Raw genomic sequence first — 18970 nt, 5'->3', positions numbered from 1 at the left:
GAACCATTTGTTTGCCTTGTATTGTTAGCTGCTACTCAGTATTTTAGCTTTCTTTGGGCTATGTCTCAACTGAAACAAAGGGATAAGTGAGGACATATTTGCTTGAGTGAGTTTCCACAGACTTTACTTTTTCTTTGCCCCAGGAGCCTCCAGAGTACCCAAGCCATTAATATATGGGTTGAGGCAAAGGTGATATCCATTGCAAGTTGCATGTAACCTGTGGGAGAGTTTCATGCGGCTCACAAAACTCCACTAACAGTACAGTCTGTTCATATGCTGTTACTGACAGCATATATGCTTGTTTATGTCATTATCAATTTGTGAAAATTAGCCTTTGGATTTCTGCTTTATTAGCCATAAATATACTCTTTCTTCATGCCTCTTCTACGTACATATACACACACAAATCCAAAATCCATTCAATTTGTTAGTACACTGCACTTTATTTGGCCATGTGGCATTCTGAGTATAGACTGTAAAACAATTCAAACGCCACAAAGAGGTCCCATGTTTTAGTTAACCCCAGGCACTCTAAGGGAATCAGCAGAGTTCTTTCATGAATGGACTCAAATAACAACAACAAACCAACAGCAGATATTAGGGAGTTCATGTCCTTTTACATCAGCACATATTAGAACAAGTATCTTCAGTAACCAGCAAGGCTATGACAAATGTAAATGAAGAGCTAAAGGGCAATCAAACCACACCTGTTCCAAAGCTGCTGTTATACTAGAAGAAATATACCCTTATTTCAATCACTGTTAACATAATGATAAGCCAGGTTCAAAGGGATGCTCCCTTAAGACTTGTTCCAAGATACTTTTGAGTTTCAGGAGTGTCATAAAATAGCCAGAGTTGCCCGATGAAACTGGATCTTTCCATCCATGGACAACAAAAATATGGGTCATTATTTGTGCAGTTAATAGCAGCAGCTTACATTATCATATCACCACGTACTGGAGTATTTGTCAGACATTACACCTTTCAACACTTCTGCACAATCAGTACCTGTGATTCTGCCTACCCCACTTTTTTTTTTTGCAAATGTGGACTAGGGCTGGAATTGTAAAACTGAAGTTGTGACAATTCAAGCCTTACCAAGATTTCCAAATAATATTGGGCCAAAAAAACCACACAGAACTTCTTAATCCCCACCCTCTGGGTAGTATTCAGTGCTAGTCCTACTCAGAGTAGACCCACTGAAGTGAACAGACAGGACTAACTTAAATTCATTAACTTCTATGGGTCTACTCTGAGTAGGACTTAGTTGAATACACCCCCTCATTTCTATTCATACTATTTTCTTTATATATTGTTTTAGTTCCAGTGCTGAATAAATCCCACATAAATTCCAAAACACACATTTCCTCAAATCATATACACAGAAAGGGTTGCATGCATTATTACATTTCTAAGGCTATGTCTGCAGCATTATTTTTTTCTTGCATTTTATCATATCCCTCTTTGTGTATCTCTTGTCGCTATGCTGCGGTTTTACAGACACATAGGCATTAAAGGGGAAGACACGAGATAACAGCAAGGGACAAAAGGCAGACTGGGGACTTAGGCCAAAGTCAATCACAATATGGAGAGGCACTCCAGTTTACCATTTTAAGTGGCAAACTAACGGGTCATTATCTGTGATGCCTCTTTGAGTGCTGTAAGGAATTTGAAGGGAAAATAATATCGCTTTTATTGAGGTATTGACATTCCAACTACATAACCTGGAAGTAGAGTCCTCATCAGGGACATGGTTAGAGATGAGGTGTGGGCTGCACTAGCTACTTCCATCACCTAGGAAAAGGTGCTCCTGTCCTGAGAAAAGGCCTCTATCTGCTATATATGCAACATCTGGCTTATAAATATTCCTGACCAGTTTGCCATTAGTGTTTCACCCAGGGAACATAGCGATGACTTTGGGATGTGTAGCTTGGCCACCATTTCAACACACTACTCAAGCCACTTTCTGGCAGAACAGCATTCAAGCAGACAGGTTTGTAAAATACTTTGCAGAGTGTTACATGTTTTAATATTAGCCCTGCAAGGTTGATCTTGATGGCATATTTTGCAAACACAGGACATTTTTAGAGTTTTGTGTTTACAGTCATGGGAAAATTCACCTTAATACATAGAAGTTCTATTTTGTAATAATGACGTTAGAATACCAGTGGTATTGGTACTTAAGTTTCAATGAACAATGTCATTGTTATGTCAATGACATACTGCCACCACAAAAAACTAGTAATACTCATTTTGACATAATGCCCAAATTCAAGTGATCAAATCCTGGTTTAAGATACCAGAATATGCATGAGCTCTGTGCACCTGCATGCAGCCCCTTCATCAAATGAGCGAGGAGACAAGCCAGGAAGTTGCAGTTAACCACAGCTTCCTGTTACATTCAAACTAGGAAAATATGGTTAACAGCTTCCAAAGAATGTAGAATATGAAGCCATGGTTTAAAGTTGGCTTTCAAATCCCAGCTTATTTGGAAGCCATTAACCAGTTAGTGATGTAGACTGGGCATAATGGGAAACGATGATCAACTGCAGCTTCCTAGTTTGGTTTGCTGCTCACATAAAAGGGCTGCACGCAAGTGCAAAGAGCCCATGCGTGTTGTCTCTTTCTAATTCAGCATTTGATAATGTAAACCAGATCATTGCTTCTAAGGATAAATCAGTGGGATGGCTATTTTAATTTGTGATGATGGGGGAGAAAATTGAGCCCAAAGAGCAAGGGACCTCCAAATATTGCTGGACTACAACTCTATCATCCCTTACCATTGGCCATTCTGGCTGGGGCTGATGGAAGTTGGGAGTCCAACAACACCCCCCTTCTGCTTCACAGGATGCACTAGATATCCCAATGACAACTCTCATGCTCAAGAATACGGACACATAATATGCAATGTAAAACATAGCACCATACAATCCCAGGAGCGTATATGATGAGGAATCAGTAAGGCTGTAGACTAACATATTGCAACTGCATCCACCACTGAGGGATACCTTACACATTACATTTCTAAGCTGCTCCTATAAAACATTTTAACTGTACATCTAAAGACACAGTTGTACACGTGACAAATGCACTTTTTCAACTGTGCAAATCACAGAGGTATAAGCATCCAGGGATCATGACTGGCCATATGCTTCCCACAGCATATATATATGATGGCAAAGACCCATTTGCCAATACTTAATGTGTAAAGCACCCCACACATAAGTAAATGTCATTGCTTCATCCCTGTGTTTGTGGCATACAACAAATACTTTTGAGAGCTGTGCCTCCAGAATACTGTAAGATGGACAGCTTCCATGGCTATATCTATTTATTCTTCCTTTACATCCACTCTGAACTGAGGTACCTCGGTCAACTTCAGCAGCATTCATGTTTTCTTATATTTCATTCTGAAGGAATTCTTTACTCTAATGGGATAAAGTACATAAGAGCAGCTCTGCTGGATCAGACTAAAGGTCTATCTAGTCCAGCATCCTATTCCCACAGTGGCCAACCAGATGACCATGAGAAGTCCACAAGCAGGCCATGAGGATAATAGCACTCTCCTACTGCTATTCCCTAACAGGCATTCAGAGGCGTGTGCTGCCTTTGATCCTGGAGGTAGCATATAGTCTTCACTAGCAGCTATTGACCGCCTTATCCTTCATGAATATATCCTTCCCCTTTCAAGTCCCTTTCATAGGAGCTAATGTATTACCTTGCACAGCTTGATGAAAAAAAGTAAAATCCCAACTTAGTGAAAAAAGGAAAAGAACCTTCCATCTGTTTGTCATGGAAAAGTCTGCCCCCCCCATCCCATAGTATAAAATTTCATTTCTTGATAAGAAGTGCATGAACTTCAAGAATCCAAACCCACACTATAAGGCCTCTTCTTCTGAATCATGATCACTGTCTTGCTTGGTAAGTCTCTCAAGTTCTTCTCCATCCTACAGAAAACAAGAGGGGAAGAGAGTGAGAAGGCAGCATTTGTCTGTGCTTGGTTACCATTTAAAATTGGTAAGAAACATTTTTTACATGGACACAATAGATATTTCAGCTGTGTGAAGCTACAACAATCCACAGAATATTCTTGGTACTGGTCCCACAATGGAGGTGTCACTTCCTCTAGATACCTTCTGGAACTGCTGCAAGATCTTTTTATTTGGGCTGTTTTTTGGTGGCCAGGATTCAAGAGCAGGGAGAAGAGAAAGTGAGAGTAAGCAGGCTGATTTTATAAAAAAAAATCCTAAGTATCTATGTGCATTACAAGGCACAAAGGCTCTTTGCTAGTGCAGCAACTATTTTTCAGTGCTTCTCTTCTAGGCATGTTCTTTTGCACTGTGTAAATGTACCACTCATTTTAAAACCTTTTTCTAAATTATCCATACATCTTAGCTGAAATCATTCCCCTTATGATGAGTCAGATTAAATTCTGAAATAAATAAAATACTGAAATAAGACGTGAAAAATCCCAGGTGCCTAGTCATGCTAATATGAGTCTGGCTCCAAATTTATACTATTGCCTATGAATTTGAAATACTTTTTGAGCCTAAAAGCTCTATAAATACTTGTTATTACTAACAATTTATTAAGAATTAGTAGCAGGACTTCAAGCAGAAAGGTTGAACAGAAATAGGCAAGAGATGACAGTTCAAGTAGCCCGCCTGTGAAGGTTCCACAGCAGAACTTGACAGTTGCCCTGAGCAAATAATCTGACTAAAGATTGTGCAAAAGCTTTGCTCGATTGTAACAACTGGTTTCTTTGAAACAATCAAGTGAAAATGATAAAACCAAGAAGCTGTACAGTGTTTTAATTCTCTTTCAGACACTAAGGCCGCAATCCTATGCATGCTTACCAGGCGCAGAAGCTCCAATAAATACAATGGGACTTATTTCCGAGTACACCCTGAAAGATAGATTCTACTCTATTTCCCACATGCCCTACTATGCCCATCTTAAATCTCTGCTGATTTGCCTTTGATGCTTATCAACAGATGACTGTTTATTTCTCTCTTTTTAGATCAGTGGATTGTTAGCATTTTATAAGCTACTGCTGATTATTTACCTGCATTGATATATCCAAAATTTGGTTTCAGCAACAGGACAATAAAATTTTAAAAGGTGTCTTGTATTTTTCTGCAAAAGTACCACATTGAAATGCAGAAAGGAATAGGGCAACTTCTGACTTGACAAGTCAAGAAACTGTTATTGGAAATATTTCATCATCCACACAACTTTTTGGGAGCTGCATCTGTTGAACCAAACTCAGCAGAAATCAAAGATCCTGTTCATGGTCGCAAATAGGAAATGCCAAAGTCCTCTCCTTCACCCAATTGCTTTTAATTGTTTATTCACGACTGCATAAATGTTACCTAAAGAATAGCTTTAGGATAGCGCCCTCTGGTGTTCATTATGAAAAAGGGGGCTACAATTCAACACAGTTACGCACATTTAAATGTAAATGTACTGCCCTCAAGTTGATTCCAACTTATGGAGACCCTATGAATAGGGTTTTCATGAGGCTGAGAGGCAGTGACTGGCCCAAGGTCACCCAGTGAGCTTCATGGCTATGTGGGGATTCGAACCCTGGTCTCCCAGGTCGTAGTCCAACAACTTAACCATTGAAATCAATAGCCTTAAACACACTTAATTTTGCATTGCATTGCTGGCTTCCTTCCAGCACATTTCCAGTCACTTCTCAGCTCCACATATACCCACTGAAATTACACAAAGCTAAAACTCTTGGGTGACTAGGAGCCTGGGATTTAAAACATTGCAATGACATCTGGTGCTTCACAAATGCAATGGTTTGCAGCCAAAGAAGCCAGCGGAGCAGAGCCACACATTTGCCACGGGTAGATTTGTGGCTTAACCACTGTGGCAAAAGCTTCCACTTATGTTACACCAACGGTAGTGGTGGGATGAAGTCAGTGGCCCTGTGCAACAGTCTTGGACAAAAACCTTCCAAAGCCTTACCCCGCTGGAGCGTTCCCATGCACCTCCACTGAGTTTGGTCCTCTCCCACTGAGCAGTGTATTCCATGCATTGAGGGCTGCTGGAATGGTAGATAAATATGGACAAAAGTACCACTGGAGCTTCCAAGAAAAACTCCAAGGAAGGCTTGAAATCAAAAACAAAGACAGACACAGTGGTGATGATCACGGTAGTAACTTGTGCAGAAAGGACATGAAACATGTTGTCTCGGAACTTCAAGATGAAAGCCACCGAGAGCCCTAGGAAGGCAGTGACAAAAATAAGGGCCACAGAGAATGTGTTGTGGCCATAAAAGAACCCACAGTATTCTATCCGGCGCCTGTTTTCAGGGCGCAGGCTCAGAATCAGGGCATTAAACATGGCTCCAAAGAGGTAAAGTTTGGTGTTCTGCACGAAGATGTTTTCACTGAATTGCCCTCCTTCCTTCAGTATCTTTTCATTGTAGATGTTGGCCAGGGCAGAGATAAAGCACTGCACTAGTATAAGCAGATGTCCTAGTCCAAGAGGAACAGTTCTCAAGGCTCCTGTGCCAGTGGTGATGTTCCAGCTGAGGTTGGGGAAGAGCCATGCTCTCGTGCAGTTCTCTCTTCCCCAGCACTCTTCCTCCAGCTTGGCATATTGCAGGCAACTATTAGAATGGCTGAAATAGATGTCATGATGAAATCCGTGCACAGCCAAACCATGCTTGTCGCTTCCTGTCCCTGCCATCAGGGCTACAATTGACAGGAACAAAATCAGCAGAGAAGCCCACTGCACCCAGGAGAGCTGCCGCCTGTGCGTAGAGAAGAGAGACTCTCAGTGTACATGGACAGATACGAAACAACCCAACAAGTCAATCCCAAAAAGCACAAGTGATGAGTAAAAATGAAATGCTGCCCATTTTCATCACTGAGGTGGCAACATGAACAGGATCTCTTCTCAGCTCCCTGCAGGATGGCAGGCAACATTCTAAAAATTGTGGAAGTCCCTCCCCACGGAGGTGCATCTGGGGGCATTATGCAGTTATTGTAGTATGCTAAAGATGCAACTTTGTACCCTGGTCTTTGACACCTGATTTTAGAACCCACCCTATTCTTGTGACTGTAATTGTTCTAAATTGTTTTTAATATTGTATTTTAAATTCTTGTAACTTGTCCTGGGACCTAATGGTGAAGAGACAGTAATAAACTGCATAACAATAATAGTAGTAGTAATAATTTATTATTATTATTATTGATGATGATGATGATGATGATGCTATGATACACAAACTCAGAGACAGAACACTGCTATATTCAAGGCCTTGGATGGCAAACAGCAGTTCAGAACATGCGTCTCTCACACCTGCTATAATGACTGAATTATTTTGTATATGCTGAAACTGTATGAAGGCTGCTATAAGGATGGGACAGAGTTCATTCCTATCTAGAATATGACTCAGCTAAAATATAATGACAGACTCCTAAAGTGGTTGTTTTTGAGAATCTAAAAGTAAGTCACCACACAAGGAATAGGCAGATCAAGAGCAGCCTGAGATCCTGAGGATTAGATCTTGCAACCTGGGTAAGTGAAAGCCAGAAATTGAGCAAATGAGGGAAACAACGCTGAAAATACTAAAGGAAACTGAATACATAGTACAGAGGGCCTATCATTGCTTGACTTAAAATTAATCTGTGATGGTGGCAGAATTTGTGCCTCCTGCAGAAGCTTATTTGCAGCCCATTCCTAAGCAAGTTTACTGAAACATAAGTCCTGTCTCATTTAATGGGATTCAAGTCTGTATGTTTAGTCACAAACAACCAATGTAGCAACTAAACCAAGATCTGCCTGTATTAATAGCATGTTTATTAACAAGCTGCATAGTCCCAAGGAGCCCAGTTGCCTCCTAGCTGGCAGTTGCAGACAAGGAAGGGGCTGGCTTGTGCAGCTGTGGCAAGCTGAGCAGGCCCTAGCCAGCTGGAGAGGACTAGTCTCAGAGAGAGGCAATGGTAAACCCCCTCTGAATACCGCTTATCATGAAATCCCTATTCATAGGGTCGCCATAAGTCGGGATCGACTTGAAGGCAGTCCATTTCTTTTTTCATTTTATTAACACATAAAGACTTAATATATTACTACTGAATTTACTTTGCCTTGCTTTAAATTTCAAACACCTTTGGACTCTTGTTTACAATTGTTTTTTAAAAAGAACTTGGCAAACGTTAATACCAACGCTGGAAACAAAGACAGCGACAAATGAAACCACGCTTCCATTGCTACTTACTTCAGCACTATTCTGAACAGGAGGGCAGTTGTTATAATGACAAAATTGGAGAATAGCACAGCCACGGCCTAGAAAAAAGGAGTCGAGGAGTATCGTTACATGCCAAATGCGGCCAGTAATAGGGGAAACGTCAATCTGCAATGCTGTTTTGTCAGGAAAACCAGCACCAATCCTGATAGCACAGCTAAGACCTAGTAGCCCAAACAAAACTTGTCACTGCTGAAAAAAAATGTTTAATTGTTGTAAACTGCCCAGAGAGCCTCAGCTATGTGGCGGTATATAAATGCAATAAATAAACAAATAAATAAATAACAGCCTTCTCACCTGACTTAAAAATGGCTAAGAACTGAATATTTATTGCTCTGAACTGTTTTTTCAAAGGCCCTGAGAACTGTCATTCATACGTTTCTGAGAAACAATGAAAAAATACAACTTTTTATTTCTTTATTTGAAAAACGTTTGTCCCACCCTTTGTCTTATGACCCCAGAGCGGTTTATACAGCAAAAACACATAATACAATACAATTAAATTAAAGACCAGCTATCCGTAGCTTGTCCAACTTGTTCATGCTTCCCCCCCCCGCAACATTTACTGTAATGTGCAAAGCGAGACTCATGGGGTTATATTCAACGCGGTCCTATTGTGCCTTTTTGACTCAGTAGAGGCTTCTGTGACTGGTAGGGGAGAGGGAGGCTATTTTTGCTGACTTTCCTTATGACCCCCAAAAGCCTGCCTTGGAAGGTTGGGGGCCCCTCAGAACAGCGTGGGATGTGGCATGGGGGTTGCAGGAGGAAGTGGTGAAATATCATCCAGATCTCTTTCTGTTCATGGGAGCCCATGCTGGATGAAAAAGGCATCTGCAAAGGGAATGACAGAACTGGATACAACCTGTGGCATACTCCCATATGGAGCTTCAGAAATATTTGGATGCTATGGGCACGATCCCAAAGTCCCATTACAAGAGGAGAAAAGCAGTAGCACAAGCAAGGGACTCTTTGAGTCCAATAGTGGTTCAGACACAGGTGGCCATATAGGCAGACCAAATGTCATTATAAATGACCATATGATGTTTTTTGTGAGGATATATTAAGTGGTATATAAATCTTAAATAAAGTAATAAATAAGTCAGTCATTTAGTCCAGGGATCGGGAGGCTTCAGGCTGGCAAGATCTGTTTTGGTTTTTTACTGGAATCCTACCAAATGGAGTCTGGTGCAAAAGACATACACTTAGAATTAAAAGAATTCGGAGCCCACACATTTCTTTCCATACAAAAAGTGAATGGAGCTCACAGTCCTTTCATACAAAAATCTATTCTTTTTACCCCAAACTTTCTTAATTTCAGCAGTATAATTTAGGCCAGACACAGGGGGAGGCATAATTTCACTGCCACCATTGTTAAACAATAGTCAGAAATCCCTGCTATCTACTGCAAATAAACCATAGATGTAACACAAAAGATCAAGATCTACTGTCCACTCATCCCTGATTTAGTCCATTGACGAACAGAGGGTGGGTGGAGATGTTTATTGCCATACACAGCTAATACTCAATCATTCAAAGTTCTATTGAAACCTGAACCTCAGCACTGTAGAAGGATTCTGGACCATTCCTGCCAGATGTTCATCTAGCTCTGTTTGAGAGCCTCCCTCTGGGATTTGTCCAAGTCAATCCTACATCTTTACTAGAATTAGGGGTCCTCTACCCATTTACTCTTACACTCACTTTTGCACTCTAAAATTTAGCCTGACTCTACCTTTTACATCATAATTTTATTTGCCCTTATCCTATCTTCAGTGGTAAGGGAAGACAAAAAAATCCTTACTACCTTTGCACTACGTCAGGAATGGCCAATTTAAGTATTCTCTAGGGACATTCTGTTTTTCAGTCAATATTCATGTTTACATATTACATACAAAACTCAAGGAGGGAGATGTAACATTAAGGTATGGAATATCTCTTAAGTCTAGCCCAGATGCAATGATCCTACTGTGCCAACGAGCTCCCTCCCCTCCCCCGCTGTCTTTGGCACTTGTATCATTGCTATTTTAACCCAGAGTTCCCTGTTACATCTGAAACATGAAACTATGATTTCATCTTATTTCATTTGGAATATCAATATTCTGCTTTTCAACAAGAAATTTTCAAAGTGGTTTACAAGGTACAAAAGTGGTTCTTTAGGAGGGGTGAGCACAATGCATCTTTCCAGCTTAATAAAACATTGTTCTAGTTGAACCAGCCCTGTTTCTTACCATTCTAAAGCATTGTTCTTTTTCTTAAGAAAATTACATGCACATTTTACACTATACCTTGATTAAAACTGGGAAGATGGCCATCCTGTTCTGAACCTGCAGCTTTTTAAAGACTTATGCTACTGTCCCCTCTTAAAAACAAAAAACCCCTATATGAGACATATCTCTGAACCTCCCTCCAGCTTGCCCTACAGCACCAGGCCATAACTGGGTGCAGCATGCCAGCATCAGTTCCCTTAGCATTAATTATTGCCTACTAGGTCTTGCATACAAGCTTCTGCTGGATCAACTGAAAAGTGCCTTTCCTTATCTCCTCCTGTACTATAGCTTTGGCAAAGCTACACCTAAGCATCCAATTCAGCTACTGAGACACTGCTAGTTCATCTAGACAAGTTCCAAAGTGAGAGATGAGGCCCCCTAAAGACTCTGACTTGATCATAACTCGGCACAGCCTAGTGGTAAGCATGGTATGGGTCACATTCTGAAGTGTTACTTACTGGCTGGAGGTAGGACAAGACATAGAAGACAATCAGGTTATCCAGAAAATAGAGAAAGGCAGGAATTGACCATTTAATATAGCTACATAATTGCCTCCATGAGCTGCAGCCAAATCCACTATGAGAACAACCTCCTAAAAAAAGGAATAAATTCAGGAGAGGAGGGGAAAAAATCAGTTAAACACTTTTAATTTGCTTAATCTCTACACCAGAGTGGCTAACCTAAGGCCCTCCAGATGTTGCTGGACTAAAACTCCTATCATCCCTTTTTTCATTAACAGCCCAAACAAGGGAGCCAAAGAGCTTTTCAAAGATAACCCAAGCTTTTGGGCCCATTTTAGGATTTTTGAGTCTCTCCTTTGGGGAGTAGACCCTCATGTCATATTTTTAACAAATGAATTTTCCAGATATTCTGTCTTTCAGAAGTCTTGTCTGTGCCTCACAAAGGGCCACTGTTCAAGAAATTCATGCCTGCAGTCTTCTGGGATTCATGAACTCTCTGTATGGCTCTTTGGACCATGGTCAAGCTTTGTCTTAGAAAAAGTCAATTTGCTAGTGAAACAGTAAAGCTGACTAGCATCCATTTCTCTTCATAAAAGAACAAAAAAGTATTTTTAGTGTCACTACAAATTTATTCAAGATTATTTGTAAACCTCAAGTGATCCAGGTAACAACCCAATAAATTTAATTGTATTTTACTGATTAGAAAGGGGAGGTGGGAAGCGTCTTCGCAAAGAGTTTTGGTAATGCACATCTAGTTGGAGCCACAATAACCCAGTCAGATTTGAACTACAACAGAGCCAACAGAAGAAAGGAGATGAGCTAAAATCTGCTGATCCCTTTTCTTAGATGATCCACCTGAACAGATGTATTGTGAATAAGCTAAGAAGAGCCATTAAACAGACAAGATGGAATCACAAAGAGAGTGCTATAGAAAGGCCTTTATAAAACCATTACAGAATATATAAGATTAGACTGTACAATGATAGGCAGAATTAGGCTGCAATCCTATACACCAAGGATAGGCTATCCTTGGCTTTCCAGATGTTGTTAAACTACAAGTCCTGTCATCTCTGACTTGTTGTTCATGCTGGCTGAGGCTAACAGAAGTTGGAGTCCAACATCTGGAGGGCCACAGGTTGTTCATCCAGCTGAATGTGTTTACCTGGAAGAAAATTCCAATGAATCCTTGGGCTTATTTTTGAGTAAATATGTATGGGATTGCACTATTTCTGTGTTACAGGCACATGGCATTTAAACCACATAGTGGTAAAGAACATGGATGGTTTCAGTCTTATTGTACTATGACTCATCAGAATTTGGGCGGTTGCATATAGAGTAATTGACTAAAAAAACCTGCAAAAGATTAAAACCTTTTTGCCCAGAGGGAACAGAGAAGCACTATAGCTATTTTATTCAGTTAATGTACTGGAAGTCCTCAGACCATACAGATCTTTTTAAGCACAAGAGAAATTTTCACACAGAAAGCTGCCTTATACTAAGTTAGAGCACTGGTTCACAGAGACAGCAGACACTCCCAAACCTACCTGGAGATGCTGGGATTGATCCTGGTGTTATCACTAAAATTATATGGGTGTTCAGATGAGGACCTTACTCTTCCCTTTCAGTCTCTCAGAATCTGTGAGAATTGCTGTCCCTTTAAGATTCCTATTCCCGTGAAGCTGTGTATCCTCACTGCTAAGTATGTAGATCAAAGGTGAGGGGTAATTGCTTGTTTGCCCTAGAGGAATTCTTTTGTTATTCATCAAGCATTGTACTGGCTCCTCTGTCTCTTCCTCAAGGACTTCAAAGCCCTTACAGATAAGTAAGTGTCAGCTTGACAGGAGAATGGATGGAATGTGATATCCTCTTCTATCCTTGAAGGAAGTACTCTATGTAATTCTTTCACCTATATGTGCATCTTTGATGTTTATTATTTACTGTACCCAAAGTCCTATATAACACTGAGGAGTTCTGAATAAAGTTGTCCATCTGACCACAGCTGTCTCTCTCGGTTGGTTGGATGGAACCTTTGATCAAAGCTCGTGTGTGAGTGTGTTTCCTTCCTAATCAAGATTCAGGGTCAATCCAGCTCCGTGCCTTACCTGGTGGAAGGAGGCACAGCGAGTTCTCATTTAGATCTCACCCAACACTAGAACCTTCTGTATGCAAAACAGATGTTCTATGACTGAGCTGCAGCCCTTTTCTAAAGCTATGGCCCTTCCTAACGCAGACATTTTCAGTGAAATAAGACTGCATCAACACAGATCCCACATGTGGTCAATACAGACAATGCAAGGCAGATCCATCTTATAGATGGCCAAATTCTACTGACACACAGCAAACAACTAGAAGACATTCTTATAGCTAGATATCATATAAGAACCTAACCATAACAGCTTACCTTTCCTAGTTACCCACAGAGCCACTACCAGACAGAGCACCAGCTTTACTAATTCTGAGCACACATTCACAGTTGCAGGAAGGTAATCATACCGGTTATCTGAGAAAACAGAGGTTATATAGAACAATACAAATATCCACACTGATGAGTAAAAACAATGGGCAGCCTGTGCATGTATGTATATTTAGAACAGATGCTGATGTAGGATTTGGATCACCAGCAACTTCTGCTTTCATTTTTTACATAAGCAAGCTTTAGGCCATGTAGCTGTGAAGAAATGCATGAAAATTTTCATGCTGTTGCTGTAGAAGGCTTGGTGGGTAAAAAGAATACTTCAAGAATTAAGGTCCAAGAGGCAAGGCTTTTGTATCCTACATACTGCCTTACCTTCTCAAATCTCCATTATCATGCATCTCATGCTCTTTTACCCTTGTCCTCAATACTAGCAGGAAAATATATTAAGTTACAGAAAATAAATGCTGGTGGTTCTGTTTGAAGTCACAGAACATTCTCTGACCGCCTAGATAATTTATTACCACTGCTTTTCATGTCAAATGACTCTAGGGAAAGAAACCAGATTGCAAGGCAATTTCTATGAAAAAATTAGGACTATATACTCCCTGATATTTTAGCCTCATGCTGGTAGAGAGCATGAAGGCAAACAACATGCTGACAAATGCTGTTTGTATCCATGCAGAATTAAACATTCAAACATACCTTCATTGGCAGAATATTTCATTAGAAGGATACGACTTGATCCCAAAGTTACAAAGGCACCTCCTAGAAGGAATGTATATGTGGCTGACTTGGCCCACCGAGCAGGCTGCCTGCAGCACTTGGACTCCATTCTGATGTCTTCTTGTCAGTGCCCTTTGAACAGCAACGTAAAAAACTTATCAAGTAGATTCTTTCAGAAAAACAACATACATTTTATTACTACCGAGTATTACAACACTCAACAGTCTGTAAATGCTTTGGCTGTACATAAACTGCATGAAATCATGTTTTGCAGTACGTTTCAGTGAGACACAGAACATTATTTCAGAAGCCCTAATTTCAGAAGCCTTCTTGCAGTGCTATTCCAAATAAAGCCATTAAACTGCAGAACTGAAAGGAGTACACATCCTAAACGAAGAACCTAAGAGGCTGCTGGATATGGCCAAAGGCCCATCTAGTTCAGCATCCTGTTCTCACAGTGGCTGACCAGATGCCTATGGGAAGCCCACAAGCGAGTCCTGCGTGCAACTGCACTCTCCTCACTTGTGATTGCAAACAACTGGTACTCAGAGGCATACTGCCTTTGACACTGGAGGCAGAACCATTATGGCTAGTAGTCACTGATACCTTTATCTTCCATGAATTTGTCTAATCTTTTAAGGTCATCTATGTTGGTGGCATTACTGCACCTTCTGGGAGTGAATTCCATAATTTAACTATGTGCTTTGTGAAAAAAAAGCTTTCTTTTGACAGTCCTGAATCTTCCATCATTCAGCTTTATTGGATGGGCCCGAGTTCTAGTATTATGGGAGAAGAAAAACTTCTCCATATCCACTTTCTGTATCACATGGAGGGGTTATTCAATTCTTGGTATGGGCATATCTTACGTTTAGTCTCAGCTGGAAGGCTTATTTCATCTGAAGCATTTGGGGACAAGAGATCCAATTTATGCAAAAATCATTTAAAGTGTTGCTTTGTACTCAAAAGAAAGTTCAGAATTTTTCCTTTCTTTACGTAAGTAACATTTTGTTTTGATATTTTCACCATTGATGAACAAACTCTCAATTAATAATACTCAAGCACACACAATAGCCTCCCTAAGCATTAGCAAATCATTTGCAAATAAACTCACGCCAATAAAAACAAAGGAGGAAAAAGTAGGCATCTTGAAAGGGATATAGAAAGACTTTTGTTATAGAATAATTTCGCTGCTGTACTAAGGGGGCTTGGATGGGGTGGAAATGTCTCCCTACCAGCCTCTACCATTGGGGAGCCCCATCAGCAGTGAGCACCCAAATGTACCCACACAAATGGCGAGCGGAAGCTACTATCAATGATATCCTCCCTGGCAGAAGCCAGCAGAAATCCCTCAAATGGGGTGTTTTGGGGGTGGTCCGGACTGGTACTAAATCCAGTGCCAATCCTGTCATGATGGCAGTGGGTCCAGTCTGGGCTCTTTTGCTGCCCAAGCCTGGGAGCTGGTGGATGAAAAAAGTATTTTTCTCTACCATCCCACCTTCTGTCCTGGCTGGTGTGTGAGTGACAGGGCTCTAGAAGTGGCAGTAGTTATGCCATTCCATCAAGGTCTGCCACAGCTGGCCAGGAAGTGGGACTGACTCCTGAGAGACCAGTAAAAAATTACTGAATAATATCTGTCAAGTAAAAACAAGGGCATAAGATCATACCAAAAACAATTACATTTTGCCTAGGAAGGACACCCCGAACTATATTTTAACAGGTGTCATTCCCCATCTTCCACATTCATGCTTTTGTTCTCCATGTGTCCCTCTTATACACAGTTGTGTATTTCACCCTGAAAACTAGCAGTGTTTAAAAGGCTAAATAACCATCCATCAAAATTGCAGCATCAGGCCAATTGCTTTGTGGAACTGACATAAACCCTATGTTTTGTAAATGAAATAGTGGTATACCAATATATTTATAAATAAACAAATTATAAATAAATGTTTGCAAAGCTGACACAGCAGATGAATCTTGTAGGAATGACTGCATAGGACTTATAATGAGACTTGCATGTGCTGACTCAGCACACCCCACACAGCAGACTGGAAGAACTGCATAATCAATATGGGACAGATCTAGACACAAAGAGAACTAATGTTGTATAAAACTGTGCACAACACAGTGTCCCCACTTTTTGTACACATTACTTTCTACATTTTTGGTGTAACAGTATGAGGAGCAAGGGAAGATCTAGTCTTGTATGATTATTGTGAATTGTTCTCATACTGCATCACACACAGGTCCTGTGATGTGGCCACTTAAGACTGTTTTTTTAGTCAGACATAACAACAGGAGTGTTTTCCATTTTAATGTAACAGACTTGCAAGTGGTAAGAACCATTTGGTTAACTTTGTGTGGGAATTCATTTTTCTTGCTCCCAGATTATTTTGGGGAGATAGAAGCTTGTTCACATCCTTAAAATATTCTTCAATTGTAGGAGAGATGCAGGTATTCACTACTTTGAAGGGGGTTGGCACAGTGGTTTGAGTGTTGGATTACAACCTGGGAGACCAGGGTTCGAATCCCCACACAGCCATGAAGCTGACTGGGTGACCTTGGGCCAGTCACTGCCTCTCAGCCTCAGAGGAAGGCAATGGTAAACCCCCTCTGAATACCGCTTACCATGAAAACCCTATTCATAGGGTCGCCATAAGTCGGGATCGACTTGGAGGCAGTCCATTTCCATTTTCCTTTTATTCTGTGGGTTTCACACTTTTTACGTTTTATAGAGCCATTTAAGCATTAAAATGGAAAATGTGGAAGACTAGGAAAGCACTAAAAAAAAAAGATAACAACCATTTTTAAGCTCTTCCACTTTACACTGGATTTGGGCATAAGGGAAGAGGGTTGTTATTTTTTGTCATAAATGTTCAGACACTGTCCAGTAGGTGTCTCTGACAGTGGTACACCACCTAGCATACTCCATCCACTGATTTCATTACCAGGGCACAGAATCAGGTTTTGTTAACAATGACAAACTTGTGCTGTAAACACAACTAAAATCAGTTTACTCAGCGATCAATCACAACCTGAAGGAAAGACACCCATCCACTAAGGTTGAAGGTTATGCTGTAAAAACAAAAAATGAAAACCATCTGTATAAATCTTTAGAATCTATAGGTAACAAAAGAAAAAGTGGGGAAAATTCATAGCAATTACTATCGTTGGGTTTATTGGACACTTGAGGCAGACTGTGGTATGACAGCCAAAGTAATCATATTAAAAGGCTTGATGGATGGCTTTACATATGTCATTTCCCATATATTGTTTGTCCCTTTCACCATTTATTATGATCATAGATGTGATGTGCCAACTGATCTAGGCACCACAACTGAGCTGTAAAATGGAGGAATTGGTCAATCCTGTGCAGACATGTGTGAAATCATAATTAATAATTAGCATCTATATAGTACATTTCAAGTGTTGAAAGAACTTTACATACCCTGTCTCAATAATCCTTACAACAAATCTTCTAAAATGTGTCAATGTTATTATCATCATAGTGCAAATTGGGAGAGGGGTTAGGGCCTTAACAAGCAGCCCAACACATAGCTTGTTACATCATTTCACCTTCACTCAAGGGACATCTTCACCTTTACATTCATATTTACACTTATGCATAAGAGATTGCCGTTAAAGGCACAGGAGACAGCTCAGTAATCTCAATAGGCGTCTTGATACTGAGGGAATTGTGGCTTGCCTGCCTAAATGTCATTTGCAGCTGCAATGCAATTTGAACTAGGGACTCCATGCTACACCAGTGGTTAGGGAAGGATTATAGCTCAGTAGCAGCAGAGCACATGCTTTGCATGCGGAAGGCCCCAAGATCAATCCCTAGTATATCCAGGTAAGGCTAGGAAAGACCTGTCAGGGATCCTGGAAAGCCACTGTCAGTAAATGTAATAGACAACGCTAAGCTAGATGACGGCCCAGTGATCTGACTCAGCATAAGTCAAGTTCCTATGATGTAATCCCCGGGAGGCCCGCAAACCGAGGTTTAAAATGGGAACGTAGACTGCTCAACGGCGTCCTTTTTAATATCTGGAGGTTTGACTTTCCCAAAATAAACAGCTTTTATTATTACCTAATAATAAAGGGGATGAGAGGAACGTTTGCTTTTCTACCCCTCTCTCAAGCCTTCAGCCTCCCAAGGGCTTGGTTACCTGACAGCTGTTGCCTTTCTCTCCAGACATTGCTTTCCCCAACTCTCCCTGTCATGATCCCTCTTGTCCCTCTCGCACACGCGCAGAAGTCCCGGCAGTTCACACACACACACACACCGGCCACTTCCTCCTCAATCGCATGACACGAACGACTGCATAGAGGAGAAAAGACAGAGAGGCAGATCCATAGTGATGCGGGCTCTGTGATACTCATAGAGATAAAAAAAAGTGAAGAGTAACAAACAAACACGCACACAGCAAAGGTAGCCGTGTTGGTCCATGGGATGGGAATCTAAAAACCAAGGGCAACTTTTTTGTGTGTGTGACATTTTGATTGCTCCTAATAAAGGCATCGCCCAATGGTGGGCTTTAAAACATACCTAAGTTGCTATAAAAAAAAATCAAGGGGTTATCTATGGACGCAGAGTACAGCTGCTCTAGCCTTTGTCACCTTTTGGGAGAAAGCAATGTATACCTTGCCTTGAAGGTTTAAAAGTGGAAGACCGATTCTACTTTAGCTCGGAACAGGCAATAAGGGTTGTGATCGGGTGGTATGTAAGTCACAAACACAATAAAGTTCATATAATGTGTGACTCTTTTATTTTGTTATTTCCATGGTGACATCCTTCAGCGGCAGCCTCGAACTTCCCTCCTTTGGCTGCGCAGGCGCAAAAGTT

General features: G+C 40.8%; 1 protein-coding gene across 2 annotated transcripts; it reads right to left on the bottom strand.

The window, feature by feature from the left end:
- Nucleotides 1-358: 358 nt before the first annotated feature.
- On the bottom strand, nt 359-18453 carry SLC35A5 (solute carrier family 35 member A5). Of its 2 annotated transcripts, none has more exons than XM_061628297.1 (7): nt 18294-18453; nt 14107-14259; nt 13390-13488; nt 10986-11119; nt 8237-8304; nt 5977-6766; nt 359-3947 (listed from the first exon to the last, which is right to left on the bottom strand). In XM_061628297.1, exons 2-7 carry the CDS (start codon nt 14234-14236, stop codon nt 3879-3881), a joined length of 1290 nt encoding a protein of 429 aa, XP_061484281.1. In that variant the 5' UTR covers nt 14237-14259; nt 18294-18453; the 3' UTR covers nt 359-3878. The 2 variants fall into 2 exon arrangements, with proteins under 2 accessions (XP_061484281.1, XP_061484283.1); XM_061628299.1 differs by having other exon boundaries at nt 18215-18445.
- Nucleotides 18454-18970: the final 517 nt, after the last annotated feature.

Source organism: Rhineura floridana, chromosome 5 (assembly GCF_030035675.1).
Source record: "Rhineura floridana isolate rRhiFlo1 chromosome 5, rRhiFlo1.hap2, whole genome shotgun sequence".
Classification (NCBI taxonomy): Eukaryota; Metazoa; Chordata; class Lepidosauria; order Squamata; family Rhineuridae; genus Rhineura; species Rhineura floridana.
This window is presented reverse-complemented; position numbering and strand designations above follow the sequence as displayed.